The following is an 18,317-nucleotide window of genomic DNA, read 5'->3' on the forward strand; positions in this document are numbered from 1 at the left end:
AATGACACCACAGGGGATGCAGCCAGTAAAAGCCAGTCTGTGGGAAATTTTGTCGGAGCACTTCTGGAAGAGTGGTCCATGGCCCAGCAGCGTTGACGTCCCCTGGGAACCTGTGAGGAGTCTCCGGCCCCGTGGACCTACTGAATCAGAATCCCATGGTGGGGTGCAGGAATCTGTTTTAGCAAATCCTTCAGCTGTTTGGGGCAACCAATAGATGAAAGAGAATTAAGGGACAAATCAACCAATTGCAATATATGGATCTTGTCTGGATTTCTGATTCAAATAAGCCAATTAACAAACTTTATAAGACAATTGGGTAAATTTGAACACTGACTAGATATTGGTATTAAGGAACTGGTTGATTTTTAGGTGTGATTATGGTACTGTGGTTTTATTTTACAAAGAGATAGTCCTTATAGTTTAGAGACACATCCCGAAGTATTTGGGGGGATGTCTGGGATTTGCTTCACCATAACTGGATAAAAGGGAGAGTCCATGGAACAAGACTGGCCATGGTTGGTAACTGTTGAATCTGGGTGAAGGGTACTTAGGGGTTCATTCTATCTTCTCTCCACTTTTGCATGTGTTTGGAATTTTTCCATAATAAAAAGTTAGGTCTTGAGGATTCAGATTCAGGGTTGAAACTTTCTGAGGGTTTGGCTGTTCTGGGTTCTGTGCTAGATGCTGACAGAACAAAGCTGACAAGGCCTGAGCCCCTGACATAATCTAGTCTTGTGGTTCTCACACTGCAGTGAGCGTAGAGTCACCTGGGGAACTCATTTAAAAAGGAGGCCCCAGCGCCCCACCACCAGGGATGCCAATCCAGTTGGTCTGAGATGGGGCCCAAGAATCTGCTTCTTCAACAAACATCACCTGCCCTCATCCAGGGATTCCAAGGAGGGGTTCTGGGATCACACTCGGGGAAAGTTTTTTTTTTTTTTTGGTTTTGGTGGTTCCAAGGTAGGGCTAGGAATGATGTAAGATGAGGCCAGTCTCACCTCACCTGCCTTTAGCAGATGGTCCCTATTGGAAACCACAGTCCTCTCTCCATCTGATCACAGCCGAGCTGCTACTCATGGAACCTTTGTCCCCGAGGGAGGGTGAAGGACATGGTTAGCAGGAGACCCAAGCCAGGGTCTGCAGGCTGGAAAGAGTCCTCCCCACACTCTTTCCCCGTCGTCTGCTGCCTGGGGGCAGAGCATCCAGTGGACTCCAAGCTCTGAGGGAGAAGGAGCCACAAGATGGCAAGAGCCTGGGTCCCTGAATGACTGTGTGGAGCAGCTCCCTACCCATCCCTGCCACCCCATGAATGAAAAATCAGCTTTCATTTGGAGCAAGCCTTGAGGTTGGAGGATTATTTGTCATAGCAGTTGACTTACCCTGTTCATCTGCTGTCTGTTGTCATCTCTCAGTGTCTTTGTTAGAGAAAAGGAGACATTTGGAGGGTAAGAGCCCTGCCCCAGGGGCTACTCTTGGGAGGGTGGTTGTAGCCCACAGGACTACAGCTCAGGGACACCATCAGCCTGACTCTTCCAAATAAAGGGTGAGGGCAGAGGTAAGCTTTACTCCTTAAATAACTAACTTCACTAGTCTTCCCCTGCTCTGAGTTCTGAAACAACTCAGGGAAGGGCGGGCCTGGAAAGCAGGTACTTTTGTGGGAAAGTTACTTCTGCAGGCCCGCCTCTCATGCCTAAGGGCAGAACAGGGCAGGAGGCGAGCTGCTGAGCAACCAGCTCCCTCTCTGACACGAGGGCAGAGGTGCCCCTACCCTTCCTCCAGGCCCATGTGGAGGAGGTGGGAGGCCAGGAGGAGAGGATACCCAGACAAATGCCACCATTGGCCACCTGCCCGGACACGCAGCATGTTGGGCTCTGGCTCCTGGGAGCCCGCTCTCTTACTCGGGTTCCCCAGAGAGGGTGAAGAGAGGGGTGGGGGTGGGCTGGGCAGGCTCCAGCGTTCTGACTTGTCCATTCCTTGGCACTCGTGGCGCCAGCTTTGCGCAGCAGCCCGGCCTCTGAGGGCTCCTTCTCGATGAGACGATGAGATGTCACAGCACCCAGCCCTTTAACTCATCAGTCTCCGTCTGCATCACACCCCACCTGGCAGCTGTCAGGCAGGCAGGGGCAGGATTATTCATGACCATGCACGAAATGTAGCACGGTGACAGAAGGAACCCAGCCACTGGCTAGGCGTGTGGCCTCGGGCAAGTTATATAAAATGGAGATACTCATCCTCACCCTGCTCCCTGTGTTCTGTAAATTGGGGGCACTATGCAAATGAGAAGGATAAAAGGATAAATAAGATGAAGATGGTTTGAAAATTACCAGGTGCTACGAAACGAAACGTGAGGGGTGGTTGCTCCGTGAGATAGAGGACAGAGCAGTTCTGGGGGGGAAGGGAGCAACGGCAGGGTCTGGAGTAGGCTTAGAGGAGGGGCGGGGAGGGCGCGGGCTCAGCTGGTAGAAGCAGAGCCCGCAACCTTGAGAGTGTGGGTTCAAGGCAGCAGGGCGTGGTGTCATGGGAGAGGGAGTGTGGCTTCCCAGGGCCGGGCTCTTCCCTCAGACCTGGAGAACCGGGCATCCCAGCTTGGCTGGGATGAGTCTTTGGCAGCTGTCCTGCCTGCCTCCTCTCCAGACAGGTGTAGTCACTCACCTGCCTGCACCTGTGGGCTCTCGGCACCCACACCCTGAGCTGGCAGGGAGCGTGCTGGGCAGGACCTCAGCTCGGAGTCAGGCTCCCTTTCCACGGGCTGCTGGCTGGAGCCTCCAGGCTTCCCTGCCTGCCTTGGCCTGGACACCGACCCCTTGGGTTCTTTCTGCTCCTTAAACTTGTATTTGACCACAAGCTGGCCCTAGGACCATCCCCTGGCTCATCCCCCAATCCCTCCTGCCCCTTTGGGTCACTGATGACCCTGGGAAGGTTAATTACTGTCCCTCAGACAGACAAGAAGTATCAAAAGCTCAGAGCAGGAAGGAAGCTTAGAATTTGCCTGACTCCAACCTCTTTGTGTACAGAGGAGGAAGCTGATGCCCAGGGAGGGAAAGGGACGTGCTCAAAGTAACCCAGCAAATTTACAGCAAAGAGGGGTCCAGAGACTGGGTTTTTTGGCTCCCTAGTCCAGGGCTCTTTCCACTCCCCTAAGCCCTTGATTCTCTTTGTGATGAAGTCCCTACCACCTCCAGGTCCCTTCTCTGCACGGGGCCCTGATATGACCCAGGCTGGCCTCTGTGGCTCAGGAGCGCCCTCTGCAGCCACTCAGGATCCAGGGCCACGCAGGGCTCTGGGCATCTGCTCAGAGTCCAGGGTCACAGGCTCCCGCCAGGGCTTCAGAGAGGCCAGGGTGGGGCCAGAACTGCTGACGTCGACGTGTGGGGCTCCTTCCCCCTCCCTGAGAAACCAGGCTGGCTGCGTCTCTTCTTACCCTCCTTTGATGTAGTCGAGAAAGGTGCACTCCGACTCCACCGCAAAGGAGAGCAGCGTGACCTTGAAAACAAGAGGGAGCTCTGTCAGTGGGGAACACGGGGTGGGGGAGAGGGTTCCTGACAGTTACACTCAGTGGGTGCCCGTTTTGCATACAGTGCCCACAACGACCCTATGAAGTACTGTTATTATCCCCATTTTATAGCCAAGGACACTGAGGCTCCAAGAGGTGCCCAAGGACCCTGCGACAACATGGCTGAGCGAGATGGGATCCGGGTCCATTTTACTCTGGAGCCTGCACTCTTGGCCTGATGCCAACTGCATCCCAGAAGGGCCCTGTCTCTGTCACTGGGGTTCACGGACTCAAGCCAAGGCACGAATTTCCCCTAAGTGGACACCGGCGTGGAGTGTGGAGGGCAAGGGGGTCTTCCTGACACAGGCCTAACAACCCACCGGTGCTGACAAGCTCCATGCTTCCATGTCCCACTAACGATCCTGAAACGTGCCTCTCTGGTCTGCGCTTCTCTTCAGCCTTACTTATCCCACCTCATCCCTCTGGCGTCTCTGGATCTCTACCCTCTCAGACCCAAGACCCTCATGAGCAGCCTTTCCTTTCCCTGGAGGTAACTGACCAACTGGGACCCCCTCTCTCAAGCAGAGGCCTCTTGACCTGTGCCTCCTGGCGCTTCGGCATCAGCTTTGCCAAGATGGGCAGCTACCTGGCAGCTCGTTACAACAATGATTTAGAATCGTGGAGACGAGTGAAAGCCTGGTAGCCAAAATCAATAAAACGAGGCAAGATTGGGGCCGAAGACCCTTTACCTGTGTCAGAGAACTCCACTGTAGGATTTGGGGAGCCCCCCACTGGGGCAGATTCAGCCAGCTTCATTGACTCACCGGTAGGCTTGGTGAGGGCCTCTGCTTGACAAAGCCGATGAGCCATTAACCCGAATAATGGGATGGTCTCTGAGTGCTGACTGGGCCTCAGAGACCCCCACCCGCTGTGGACAAAGCCTCCTTCCTTTCGGAGCGGACTATGGCAGTGACCTCTGCCCTAATGGACCTTAGAATCCCTGGGGAGCTTTTAAAACATCTTACAGCCCAGGTAAGGACCCCAAACAATTACATCAGAGTTTCTGGGGTAGGGCTCTGGCCCTGGGTCTTTTTTTAGCTCCTCACATGAGTCTAACCCACAGTCAGGGTTAAACCCCGCTCCAGGCCCTGGGATGAAGCCATTCCCTAACTTGCCTGACCATATGTATTCACTGAAGGACTTGCTACTCAAAGTATGGCCCCTGGACCAGCAGTATTGGCATCACCTCGATACTGGTTAGAGAGGCAGAAATGCAGATTCTTGGCATTTTAAGATGATCCCCAGCAGACTGCATAGAGTGAGTAAGGTATGAGAAGCACTCAACACAGATTCCTGGGCCCCAGCCTGGGCCTCCTAAAATGGAACCCCAGGGAACTGGCCTGGGCATCTGTATTTTAACAAGCATCCTGGACCCTGAGAGATTTTTTATGGTGAAGACTGGGAAGGAAAGTCAGGAGACCTGGGCCCAGTCCTGCTCTGTCCCTAACTCACTGTGACACCTGGGACAAATCACATCCCCTCTCTGGGCCTCCGCTTCTTTATCTCTAAAGTAAGAAAGCTGGATGAGATCAGTGATTTTTAAAACTTTTTTTTTTTTAGCTATACATCCAAGATTCCTCAGCTGGGAAAGGTGCTGCCTGCCCTGGGGCAGGGAATGTGTGGGAGAGTTTCAGGGGTCTCACAATGACTGGGGCTCTACTGGTAGCCATGGCTGAGGCCAGGGGGCTAAGCTCCCACGTTGTATGGGGAGGTCTTGCGAGACGAAGAGTTATCCTGCCCAAAACACCGACAGCTCGTCCGCTGAGAAACACTGCAGCTGTGGACAAAGGAAATACTACCCCAAGCCTCTCTGTGAAACAGTTACAGTCAGAGAAGCGGTGGTCAGCCGGCTCCGAATGAGCAGAGTCCTCCGCAGTTTACAGGCCTGCATCTTCCTGCACCTCCCATGTGTCCCTCACAGCCAGCCTGTGCAGTAAGCGGGGTAGGGATGACTTATCCACCCCATTTTACAGGTGGAGAAAATAACGTTCCTCAGAGGAACCCCAGAACTCCCTGACTACGACCTCTTCTGCGTCCGGAGTTGCCATCTGCCTGACTCAGATGACTAAGTTTGGCTGCGATAGCTGATGGGGCCATGGACTTGAAGGGACATGAAGGGTACAAACTTGGGTGTGTTTGCACTGCAAAGACATTAGCTTTTAGATTGTTCTATAAATGCACTGTGGGCTCTACCTCAGGGCCTTTGCACATGCTGATCCCTACAGCTAGAATTCTCTTTCCCCAGTATCCTCAGTACTTGCTCCCTCCCCTTCTTTCAATCTCTACTCAAATGTCACCTTCTCAGAGCAGCTTTCTTTGAACACTTTACATAAAATAGTAGTTTTGTCCCTGGCATTCCCTATCCCTTTATCTTGTTATACTTTTTCCCACAGCACTAATCACTGACACACACACGGGGATATGTGTGTATATGTATTTGTTCTCAGTCTCCCCTCACTAGAATATAAGCAAGCACTAGGAGGGCAGGGATTGGAGTCTGTCTTGTTCCCAGCTGTACCCCCTTGTGCCCAGAACAATGCCTGGCACATGGTAGTCCTCAGTAAATATTTATTAAATAAATGCATGAATGTCCTGAGGATCAGCCCCCAGAAGCCAGTGGGCCAGTGTGACCCCAGGATGGCCAAGGTTAAGTGGGGCAGTGCCTGCAGCTGCTGCCAGCTCTGAATCCAACTGCGGGGCTGACGGCCACCTCTCCTACCTTCTCCCTCTGTGACCCTGGGTGAGTCACTTCCCCACCTGCAGCCGTGGCTTCCTCTTTCACGACAAGGGTCTATCAGTTATCATCAATGTCCGCCTCTCAAGAGAACAACCTGTGCAAAGCACCTAATGGGAATTTCCCAGAGTAAGGGCCCAATAAATGTTACTCCTCTTCCTCTTCTTCCTGCAGGCAGTCCCCATGGGAGCCTCTCTCGGGATTTCTCATTCTGTATCACAGTCTGCTGCACCGCCTCCACCATCTCCCCTCTGGGCTATTGCTCCATCGGCCCCACCCCTCCCCACCCCCAACCCACCAGGTCTGGTTCCCACACTCTGCACACACAGATACCACGACTCCTGACACCAGACCTAGCTCGGGGCTCAGAACGTCTACACCAGGCGGCTGAGAGCGGGCGGCTACTCACTGTGCCAGAATTCACGTATTTCTTTTTCTTCATTTTCTTCTTCGGGTTTACCACCTGCAGGAAAAAAACAAGTAAGAAGGAGCCTTTCCAGGCAGGCAGGGCTGGGCCCCAGGGCTTCCACGGACCCCGGGCTGCGGCCTCAGCCCCAGCAAGCAGAGTGTGGGAGTGAAAACCTGGGGTCCAGGGGAGGAGGGTCCAGGGAGTGTTGTGAGAGACCGACACTTAGATTTATGCAACTGGGCTCCCCAGGTAGACCCAGTGTCCCACAACCAAACACACCTGGAATAATATTTATTTACCCTTCTTTCCCACTGCTTCTCCACGCACGCCCTCCACCCCATGCAACCAAAGGAGGCCCCGTCCATGCCTGCCCCTGTGGTTGGCTCAGGCTGCTTCCCTCACCCCAAATGCCCTCCCCTTCTCCCTCCACCAACTTCAACCCTCCCTGCTCTTCCTTTGAGACCCAGCCCTGGGGTTTCCCTGGGCCTTCGAGGCTCCCCTAAAACCGCCACCACCGCTGCCCTTGCCCTGCAGTCAGAGCCTCCTTAACTGCCCTCCGCGTGCAAGCTTGCATTCCAAACCAGACCTGTCATCAGAGACTATCACAGGCCGAGGGATACAGTAGGTGTTGGCGGGCTGACACAGTGGGTTCAACTGGGAGCGATTTGTGCCCCCCCCAAGAGACATTTGGTGATATCTGGAGACATTTTTGGTTGTCACAACTAGGGGGTAGGTAGAGGCAAGGGATGTGTGCACACAACACACAGGACAAGCCCCCACAACAGAGAATCAGCACATCCATGACGTCCCCAGTGCCGAGGCTGAGAAGCCTGGGCTGGCTGAGGGGCCCACCTCGCCCTGTGCTCCTCCGTGGTCTTTCCCAAGCACTGTATTTGTACTCTCATGGGAGCCTCACCAGCTCTTTTGTTTTTCACTTGGGAAGTCTAGGCCCAGCCTTTCCCTAATCTCCCATCAAACAAAGCAAGGCGGTTTTCACACCCGCTCTGCTGGCTGGCTGTAGGTTTCTGGTGAACTCATTTCCCCTCTCCCCTATCTCCTGTTCTTCCAGCAGGGGCAGCCAGCTGCATCTTTAGCAGAGTCTCTTCTGTCTGGATGAGTACTGATAGCCACTTCTGGAGATAAGGAAGGAAGGCACAGAAACACCAAGGGATTTGCTGAAGGTCACATAGCTGGTCTGGGTAGTGACAGAATTAGAAACCAAGTTCCTGCCTGCAGGCCAATGTTGCATACGTGACAGCCACCTTGATGACAAACACAAACACATTCCTTCACAAATATTCAGAGGGTGGGGATGGAGGTACCAGTTCCTTTCCTCTAGATTCTTCACTCCAGGTGGAGAAAGAAGATATGTCCTCAGGTGACAGGTGACAAGAGCTACCGAAAAAGGGGAGTCAGAAACCTGAAGGGAGTTGGAGGAATAAGGACCCTTCCTGGGGGAGCATCAGTAAAGGGTCCCTGAAGCAGGCAGTATGGAAGGCGGCCACCAAGGGACAGGGAGGATTTGGGCACAGAGAGATGGAGAGAGGGCGTGGGGGTCAGGAGGAGCACAGGGTTGGGGTCTAGTCTGACCGCAGGACACAGGGTGGAGGAGTAAATTGGGCTGGATGGGAGAGAGCTAAGGATGCTAAGTTAAATGTCTGAACAGCAGCCAGCAGAGAACTCTGATGCCCTCTAGGCCGGTAGGAGACAAGATCACAGCAGGCTCTGAGATGCTGGGACCTGGTGGAGGGGAGTCCAAGGGGAGAAGGAGGGACATCTAGGGGGATGTTTGCCTGGTTCTGCCACCTAATAGCTGTGTGACCTTACGCAAGTTTCTTAACCTCCCTGTGCCTCAGTTTCCTTATCAGTAAAATGGGACCAAAAAGTACCTACGTCATAGAAAGATATGGGGATTAAATGGGTCAATACAAGTAAGTGTTTAGGACAGGGTCTGCAATGTAGTAAGTACTATGTAAGCATTAGCTGCTACTATTTTTTATTACTACTACCACCACCACCAGTCCAGGTGAGAGGTGATGAGGGCCTTGGGGGTGTTGGAACAGGTACCGAGCTATGGCAAAACAGCACTGTCAAGAAGTGACCACAGATCTTGGGCCCCGGTTTAGTTGTGGGGTCAGGGGCGAGCAGAGAGACAGAGAAGGAAGGAAGAGCTGGATATGGGGCATGGGGGGGAAGTTCAGGTGGGAGAGCTGGCAAGCTGTGCAGGTGGAAATTGAGAGGCTGGGGAGAGAAGCCCAGAACAGCCTCGCAGCCTCCACAAGCACGAAGGCCACCCAGACGATGCGGTGCTCACAGACACGTTCCTGGGCAAACGGCTTACTAGGCATTTCAGTATCCTGTTGACATGGGGGCACGGTTGCAGCTCCAATGCTGCACTGTGCCTCAGTTTCCCAATCTGTCCCACGAGGGCATGGAACTTTTAGAACTGAGTGCATCTCAAACTTTTATTCCAGAGTCACCCTCCCAGCTGAGGAGAACAAACACAGACTCTCAGGAGGCTGGGCGTCACCCAAAGACGGGGCCACAAGCACATTTCTTTGAAGTCTTCTGTATTATCTTTAAATTAGTCCGTATTCCACATTTTCACTCTCTAATTATAACTGTTTTAATATTAAAGCAATGTTTTGTTCTCAGATCTTCATGTGAAGTGGGCACTGAAGAAGCACCCTGTTTATTCTGAGGTTTCCTGCGCTCCCCAGCACAGCCCCCACCCCTGGCCCAGCCTCTCCAGCCCTAAGGGGCAGCACCCGAAATTCCACGCAGGGGACCATCGCCCCCTAGGGGCCAGGCCAGGACTCTCCCAACTCCCGGGCTGGAGTTGTCTTTCCTAAGCCTTCTACTCTCCCTCTCCTCACATCCCCAGGGTCCCTAAGGCCCCCAGGGCAGGTCTGGGGTCTGCCCTCCTACGCAAGGGGGCACTGAGTGGCTCCCAGGGGCCAGGAGCTGTGTGGCTCTGGTGATACATCAGCAAGTGAGACAACGTCCCTACCCTTGAGGACCTCATGGTCTTTGAGAGGGTGGGAAGTATGATAAACAGGTAATAACCACAGGAGTGGGGAGGCAGGAGCACTAAGGAGAGGCATCTACTTCTACCTTTGGGGTGGAGTGGGTGAGCAGGCAGAGAAGGCTTCCTGGAGGAGGCATATCCAAAGGGAGCCTCCAAGGATCAACAGGCCCAATCAGGTGAAGAAGAGCGAAGGGAGCCCCAGGGGAGGCACTGGCGTGAAGGAAGGCACAGAAGCTGAGCCAGCGTGGAGCTTCAGAGAGCTTCAGATGGCGTGATGGGGCTGAAAGCTGGGTGGGCAGAGGGAAGGGGCCGGGACCAGACCCTAAGGGCCTCCTAGGGGTGGATGTGTGCATCCGCCTCTATACACCCACCAAGTGCACACAGATAGCAGGTCGCTGGGCATGGCACCCATGTGAAGAGTAAAGAGTACCTGGTAAAGGGCCCTCTAGGATCTAAGCCGGGTGGGGGCTCTTTCTGAATCTCGTACCCCCTCCCCTGTGTGAACCAGGCGGAGGCTGTAGGTGGGATGCACAGCTGGGTTTTAAGCAGGGCAGCGATGTGGTCGGATTACCATTTTGGAGGAGCTCTCGGGTTACTGAGTGGAGGACCGAAGGAGGCGGGAAGGTCATTAGGGAGCTGTTGCAAAGCCCCACACGGGAGATGATGTCGTGGGGGTGGACGGGAGTGAAGGGAACAGAGGTCAGAATATTTAGCTTGTAGAAGGAGTGGGGTGCAGTCGTGGCCTGGAGGTGGGGCGAGGGGCAGGAGGTGTCAAGGATGACTCCCTAGGTGCTGTGGCCCCTGATGACAGCACAGGGATGAAGCCGGCTGGCCAGGGGGAGGGGAGGGCTGGGGGAGACTTCAGCCAACGCATTCAGCTGGGAAGGCTGAGTCTGAGGAGGAGCCAACACACAGCTGGACATTGAGTTGGACACCTAGGGGATGCCAGACCCGAGATGAGGATCTTCCGTGGCAGAAGCCTGTTCTCTCTTCAGGCAGTTCAGACTCTAGAAAGGCCTTCCCCAGCCAAAACCCACCTCCCAGTGACAACTCCCAAGGTGCAAGGCCTGCCCCCTGGGCTGCCAGCGTTTAATTCCTTTTCCACCTGATGGCATTTCCATCACAGTGCTTCTGCTTCCCAGCACTGCGGTTTCTCTGAGCGATTGCAAGGGAGCAGGGATCGAGGACCAGAAAACAAGTCAGCCAACCTTTCCTGCTTTTAGCCTGAGAGATCGTGGCCTCTTCTGAGCCTGTCAAGCACCCTTAGAAGCCAGACTCCAGGAGATTCATTTCCCTACAAATCTCCTTAAAGGAGGCCAGAAAAAGATGGAAGCGGTTTCTCTCTGCCTGTGGCAGGGGACAAAGACAGCCCTTCCTTTGTTGATGCAGAAAACGAAGCAGTTAACTCTGAGGATCACAGCCCTTTCAAAGAAATTCGCCCACGCTCCATCCTCACGACAGCCTCGTTCAACTGAATTCCGTGTGTGGATGTATCATAAACACCCACTGTGTGCCCAGCGGTGCCCAGGCCAACGTGAAGGGGGGCAACAGAAGGGGTGTCCCCTTGCCTGCCCTTGGGGAGCTTCAGTCTAGCTGGGACACAAGACCTGCCCACTGGGAACAGAGATCCAGGGGGAGGGAGTGGAAGTATGGACGGATTCCGATTCAGTGATGGGAGTCAAAGCCAGCTCTTCAACTTCACTAGCTGCGTGGCTGCTCACGTGAGCATAGAGCCAGTTTTAGGATGGTTGTGAAATGTAAATCTTCTAGCACACGGGCGCTCGACAGATGATACTAGAAGACAGCACTGACATAATGCTTGCTAGGGCCCGGGCATTGTTCTAGTAACTGGTTTAATTTTCAGCGTGCATGGCACAGAGTGGTTCAGAAACTTAGCCGAGGCCACATGGCTAGGAGGTGGGAGAGTCAGGATATGAAACAAGCAGTTATTAGGGTTGCGAGGGTCTGCACTTAAGTGAGTCTGGCACGAACTGTGCTGCCCATGAGGTTCAGAAGAGGGAGATAGTGCAGGCGGCCAGCGTGGCTGGGAGGGCGCCCAGAGAAGGACCTGAGCGAGGTCTGGAAGGTAGGAGGGCCTCCCAGGAGGGAGAGCACATGCAGGTTCAGCGGCAGAAACGGTCCTTTGAGGGCAAACTTTATCTCCAGAGAGATTGGGTGCCTTGTCCAAGGCTCCCCAGGTCTAGATTAGGGTATCCCCACTCCTGTTCCTCTCTTTCCTTCCGGAAAAGATAAGGTATACAGCAGGCCCTGAAACTGTTCTGATTGGAGGCAGAGGGTCACCTTGAACTCAGGACCTCCCGATGCTGTCGCCCGCCTTCTGCTCCACCCCAGCTTCCATCCCCCACCCTGTTGGAGGAGCTCTTTCCGGGGGCACTGTAACTCAGTGATTCAGAGTCGGGTGAGCCCAGGTTTTATCTTCGGCAAGTCCCCTAACTTCTCTGAGACTCAGTCTCCTTAACTGTGGAATGGGACAGTAACGCCCACCTCACAGGAGAGCACGCAAAAACTCCAGCCTGTGGCTCACTGTAGTCCTCAGTGACTGGAGGTCTGTATCATCAGAGCAAACCCCAGACTTCTGGCGTCCGCCTCACCTCGTAGATGTTGAATTGGCTCTGCCCGCGGGCCAGCTCCCGGTAGCTGGTGGTAAACTCCCCGATGAAGTCATGGCTGCAAGAGAAGGCTGCTGCTGAGACCACGAGGCCCAGGCTCTGCGCCACCTCTGCCCATCCCCCCACCTGTCACATCCCTTCCTCTGGTTCCCAATTCTGCCCGGGCCACTGCTCCAGCGGCACAGGCCAACAGAGAGGCTGGGTCCCTCGGAAGAGTCCAGTGTCACCCATGGAGCACGAAACCCAGTAGTCACCTAGCAAAGAGCTGGGCCCTGGTGAATGGGACCCACTTCCACTTGGATTCTTGTTTGAACAAACCAGCAATAAAAGGTATTTTGGGGACAACTGGGGAAATCTGAATATGAAACGAATATTAGATGGTATTCAAGAATTGTTGTTCAGTGTGTCAGGTGTGATGATGGCATTCATAGTTATGTAGGAAAATGCCCTTATTTTTCAGACATTCTCAATGATATTTAGAGGTAAAAGTGCCATGATGTCTGTAATTTAAATTACATCAGTGAAACATAGATAAAGCAAATATGGCAACGTGTAACACTTGTGAAATTCAGGTGCTAGGCTTAAAAGCGTTCATTAAACTCTTCTCTCTACTTTTCTGTGTATTTGACATTTTTCCAATAACATTTTGGAAAAAACAATTAGCACTATGTCCGTCCAGGTAGCTGGAGGTGTCCACACCTTCTGGGGCTCTGCCCCTACAAGTGCGTGTTTAAGTGCAGCAAAACCTTGTATGAAGCAGAACTCCCGTCTCCCCTGTGGGTTGGGGAGGCCCCACCCACTGTCACTGTCCCTGGTGGAGGACCATGGGCAATGTGCTAGTCTGGGGTGCCTGCTGGAGAGTGATGCTCAGGAGGTGTCCCCGGGGCCTTGGCCCTCCTTGAGCCCACATGGTATATGGACTACATATTTACAGCTCTCAGCATTCAGATGATGAGCTCCTTGATGGCGGGACCAAATGGCGTCTGGTGGCTGTCCCCAGTTTTCCCTGGTAAAGAAGTATGGGGAACTCCAGGGTAAGATGAGGCAAATCATGGGAGGAAACAGGAAGCTGATTTGCCTCTAATGTGGTTAAAGAGGAGCAGAAAGAGGGACAGAGTGAGTTAAGAGAGGTAGTGCTGGCACTGGGGTATCTGTATAGGAAGGTCTCAGCATGGAAGGGGCTCGGGCTAACTTACAGTGGTGTTTGCACAGCCCTTTACACTATCCCCTGTCCGCTCACAGACTTGAGAGGTACCAATGGAGATTGTGGGACTTAAAGCCCCTCTATGACACCCACTGTGGTGCCGCAGGGTGGAGGGTCACAGAAGTCAGGATGACATATTTGCATTTGGTTCAACAGACAAGTAGGAGCTAGTGAGGGTTCTGCACTAAAGCTGTGAGAGGCCTGTTCTTGTCCTGGTCTCTGAATTCCCAGCTACACGGGCTCCTGGGGGCACTTTGATCTGCAGAAGGGGAAGGCACTGGCCTCTCAAAGACCCCGAGCGGGATCTGCCGTCCCACCGGCCAGGCTGGCCCTGCCTCATGGCTTCTGAGTCCGTTTGTGCGCATCAAAGCTGACCGTTCCCATAGCCCACCCCCTCAGGCCCTGCTCCCTGCAAACAGCTCCTCTCATGAGCTGAGGCCCTCCCCGCGAGATTGTGGGGAGTCTCTGAGCGCTGAGCTCACCTTCTGCGCCTCGGTCACCCCACGATGCTTAGCCTCACACAGAGAACGTGTCCAGGAATGCTCAGGGGGTCACTAGGGTCTGTACCTTAGAACATGCACATTTCAGAAAATCCTAAATTCTCCAAGATGTGGGAGATTTGGGGCCCTGGCTGGCTGCTAGGCAGCTATTTGAGGAAAAGAGGCCTCTTGGGCCCCTTGCATCTCATCCTGCAGGACAGAGGTCCTCTGGTGTCTCAGTGGAGTTGGGCAGGGACGAGCCACTGGGGCAGTGGACCTCCCACAGGAAACGCAGGCCCCATCACCCCCGGAGCTGCCATGGGTGGAGGCCTGGGCACAGCTCTCCCCAGGTGGCTCCCCACAGTGGCTGCCCCCATCCCTGCTCACCTTCTGCCCTTCTGCCGGCTTACCTGCCATCTCGATCCCAGTCATACACCTCCACCTTGATAGTCCTGTAAAGCAAAGGGCCCATGGTGGGACAGGCTTGACCCAGCACCCATGTGGCCTGAGGACGGGGGTCCTTCTCATGCTCCTGGGCCAGAAGGGGATGCAGGGACACCCACTAGGCTCCAGGGCCCTCGGTGGAGAGGAAGCAGCCCAAGAGACAAAGGAACTATCTTGAGGCCTTTTAGCAAAGGTCTTAGGGACAGAGGCACCCCCAGAGATGTGAAGGGGCTTCCCCAGATTTCAGGGAGGATGTGGAAAAACAGCCTCAGACTTCAGTTCAGCCCACCTTCTCCTTGGCGACCCCAGATGGGGCACTGGTCCCAGCCAGATTGAGAATTTATCAGGGATGGGGCCATCGCAGTGGGGGTGGCACCCCCGGATCTCAGGCCTAAGCAGGGTGGGCTCTCCTGGGGAGGGGTAACAAGACTGCGTGGTGGGAGGCTGGGCTCCGAGGAGTCTGAGTGGTGGGGAGCCAGCCCTCCCCGTCAGGGATGGGCCCAGGGGCCCTGGCTCGGGGATGGCCTGCTGAGCTTTTCCATGCCATGACTGGCTCCTGAGTGAGGGTGTAATTATCTTCACATCTTAGCCTGGCTGCTTTAATTAGTTTGTTTTGACTCCTGTGCATGGGGCTGGGCTTTGGGAGCCCGTTTTATTTTTAGCCCGTTTCCATGGCAACGGGCTAGCGGACCAGAGGCGGAGAGGAGGGAGGTGGAGGGTTGCGGGTTAACCCTTGGTGCCAGTGGTCCTCCAGGGATGCCCAGGGATGGGGCAGCTGCCAGGGTCCCACTGCAGGGTCAGGGTCTGGGGAGGCGGGAGAGGCGTGGGGAGTGGGGGTCTCCGGCCTTCAGTTCTAAATGGGGCACACAGAGCCGGCTGCATGGGCCTGTCTGCTAGTAACATCTCTTCATCTCGCCCATGGCCAGCCAAGGCCCAACTCCTCGGGTCTGCGAGGAGTCAGCCTTCAGGTTCCAGAGCCCCAGAAGGAGGCGCTGTCTCCCTTCAGCTGAGCCTCCACGGGGCTTGGGGGCAGGGTGCAGAAACTGCTCTTGAACGAAGGAATGCCTGGTAGGCTGTGCGCTGACTGGATTTTTGTTACCAAAATGTAAAATGGGGTGGGCATAGAAGCGCACCATTTAAAGGAGTCCTTTAAATTCTTGTTAAAAAAACCCAAAACACGATGTCTCTCTGTGGTGAATTATTGTGGAAAGAAAAAAATATCTAGGCCCCCAACGGTGGGCTGGTGAGCTGGAAAGAGGCTGGAGAGTGGACTTGGACGCTGGGCCCCTAGCTGTGGGACCTGGAGATGTCATTTAACCTCCCTGAGCCACAAACCATCATTTTAAAGTAGGGATAATGAGAGTCTTGCAGAATAGCTGCAAAGATCAGTTGCTAAACACCCCTGGCATGCGGGTGGGTCTCTATAAAAATGCCTCTTTCTCGCCACTTTAGCATTTGGCCACACTGGACAGTTTTTTATGAAATTTACTTAAATCAGGGACAATGTGCCCAGGTCGCAACCGCAACTTCCGATTCCTAGAATGACAAGGCTGGAAGCGACCTGAGTGGCATCCGAGCCCGGCCGCCTGGCAGATCATCAGGGAGCTTTTTGGACACAGAGGCGCCCACGCCTGGTTCTTGGCAGCTCCGGCAGGGCCCAGATCTTAGTTTAAAGGCTTCCCCAGTGGTTCTGCTGTGCATGCTCTGGAGTGTGACCTCCAGCCCCTTCATTTTCACATGGGGAAACTGAGCCCTAAGGGCACCCAGTGACTTGCCCAGGACCACACAGCTGGTGAGGGTCTGAGCCAGGACTCTGCCCCACAGTGCTGACGTCTCCCAGTCCTTCCCCTAGAGCCCTCCAGCTCTGCGGGGGACCTTCAGAGACCCAGCAAGGAGTGCTTCTCCTTGGACCACCAACACCAGCCTCAGGCGACTAGAACAGCGACAGCCACATGCTCAGAGGCTGCAGGAGGACCCCGGTCACAGCCACAAGCCTTGGACACCCAGAAAACTCACTGGGGAGATTTTTTAAAAATCCCACTGCCAGAGGGCCTGATTTAATGGGTCTGGATAGGACTCGGGCACGTTTGTTTCGAAAAGTCCCCTGGCTGATTCCCATGTGCAGCCAGAGCCGATGACCTCTGTCGACGAGAGCACTGGTTTTCAAACTTGGTTGCACACTGGATCCCCTGGGAGCTTTAGCAATCCTGATGCCTATGCCTCACCCCCAAATTCAGAATCAGTTGATCCGGGGTGCAGCCTGGGCAGGGGAATTGTCAAAAGCTCCTCAGGGGATTGGAACTTGCAGCTGAGGTTGAGACACAGAGTATGAGATTCCTATGCAAACGCAGCCCAGCAATCAAGGCTCCAGGATGGCTGTAGCCTGGGGGTTCGATTAGCTCGGAGGCTGCAAGCTCCAGCCTGGGGGAGAAGGAGGTGAGAGAAACAGTGTCCAGAGACAAGAGAAGTCAGTGGCAGAAGCCAGACACAACTCTGACTACTCTGTTGACGGTCTGTCGCTGTCCAGCCCTCGCTGGGCTGCCCCAGGTCACCTCACAGCCACTTGTGGGCTTCAGGCCTGCTCCCAACCCCTTAGCACAGGCACAACAAAGGCTCGTGTCAGACCGACTGTGACTTCTAGGGACAGCACCCAAGAGAAGGGGCTCCTGGGGGTGGGACAGTAATGGGGCCTCTGCTGCCCACAAAATGAGCATCTTATTTGTCATAAAAAGGCTCAGAACATGGAGCCCCTAATCTGGGAGGCAGTGAGCTAGACAGGGACGACCGCAGGATCCGGGGCAGGCACCCTGGGCGGCAATCCCAGCTCTTCCTGGTTCTGGCCGTGTGGGCCTGTGCAACTGGCTTGACCTTCAGAGACTCTGTTTACGCCTCTGTGAAATGGGACAATCATACCCACATTGGGGTGGCTGTGAGGAGTCCACTACATCATTCACACCGTCAGCGTTGGACACGTGTTGTTCTGTTCCGTCTAAAATACTCAAGCCTTTTTTCCGAGCTCCTGTCCCCCAGACAATTCCTATTCACCATGAAAATGTCAGCTCCACAAGGCCAGGGATTTTTGTTTTGTTCACTGCTGTATCTTCAGCCTCCAGAACAGTCCCTAGCATATATTCGGTACCATAAATATTATTATTAAATATCTGTGGCTGACTAAGATCTCCTGACAGCTTTGCAAAGTGGGCCACACAGTAACAACGCCCTCCTCCTTCCATGAAATCACAAAGGGAGGCCCAGAGTGTGTGGCTTTCCCCAAATCACATATGTGGTTGCTAACCACAGGAGGCCTCGGGGCCGGGAGCATGTCCTGTGGGTCTCTGGACACCTGGGGCCAGAGTGACAGAGCCGGGTGTGTGTGAGCCTCCGCAGGCCAGCAGTATGAGGAGGGGTGCTGGCAGAGACGCCGGGCTTCCCTCCCAGCACACCAAGCCGCTCTATCTATAGTCCACTCTGAGCCAAACTGCAGGTCAGCCTCCTAACGGGCCTCTCCAGGGTGGGAGAAGGCACATTTCCCTGCTGCTTACAAGTCCCTGGGGCTCACAGGCCCTGAGGGGTTCACCCTAAACTGACTGAGTCAGTCCAACACTCCAGGAGCTTCAGGAGGAAGAGGAGAGCCAGGCCTCTGTGGGGCAGGCAGTGAGCCTGGAGGGCACAGGCACCATGCAACCCTGTTCAGTGACTTTGCCTCCTGTCTGAGGACAGCATCTGCATGTGTGAGCTGAGTGTGATAAGAAACTCCTAAACTGGCCTGGCCCCTCCCATGTGGGGGCGTTCAAAGGAGAAGCACCTGGTTCATCCAGGGGGCCAGAAGTGTGAGG

At 54.4% G+C, this 18,317-nt stretch overlaps 1 protein-coding gene across 2 annotated transcripts in view; it reads right to left on the minus strand.

Moving 5' to 3' along the window:
- The window catches only part of CPNE5 (copine 5), an 86,036-nt gene that overhangs the window by 7,335 nt on the left and 60,384 nt on the right, over positions 1–18,317 (minus strand). For both annotated transcript variants that reach the window (XM_070584482.1, XM_070584481.1), the window contains 4 exons: positions 14,448–14,489; positions 12,337–12,412; positions 6,697–6,750; positions 3,422–3,483 (listed from right to left, as the gene is read on the minus strand). In XM_070584482.1, the coding sequence (XP_070440583.1) occupies positions 3,422–3,483; positions 6,697–6,750; positions 12,337–12,412; positions 14,448–14,489 (234 nt within the window). The remainder of the gene's footprint in view (positions 1–3,421; positions 3,484–6,696; positions 6,751–12,336; positions 12,413–14,447; positions 14,490–18,317) is intronic.

This window comes from Equus przewalskii, chromosome 19, assembly GCF_037783145.1.
Source record: "Equus przewalskii isolate Varuska chromosome 19, EquPr2, whole genome shotgun sequence".
NCBI lineage: Eukaryota > Metazoa > Chordata > Mammalia > Perissodactyla > Equidae > Equus > Equus przewalskii.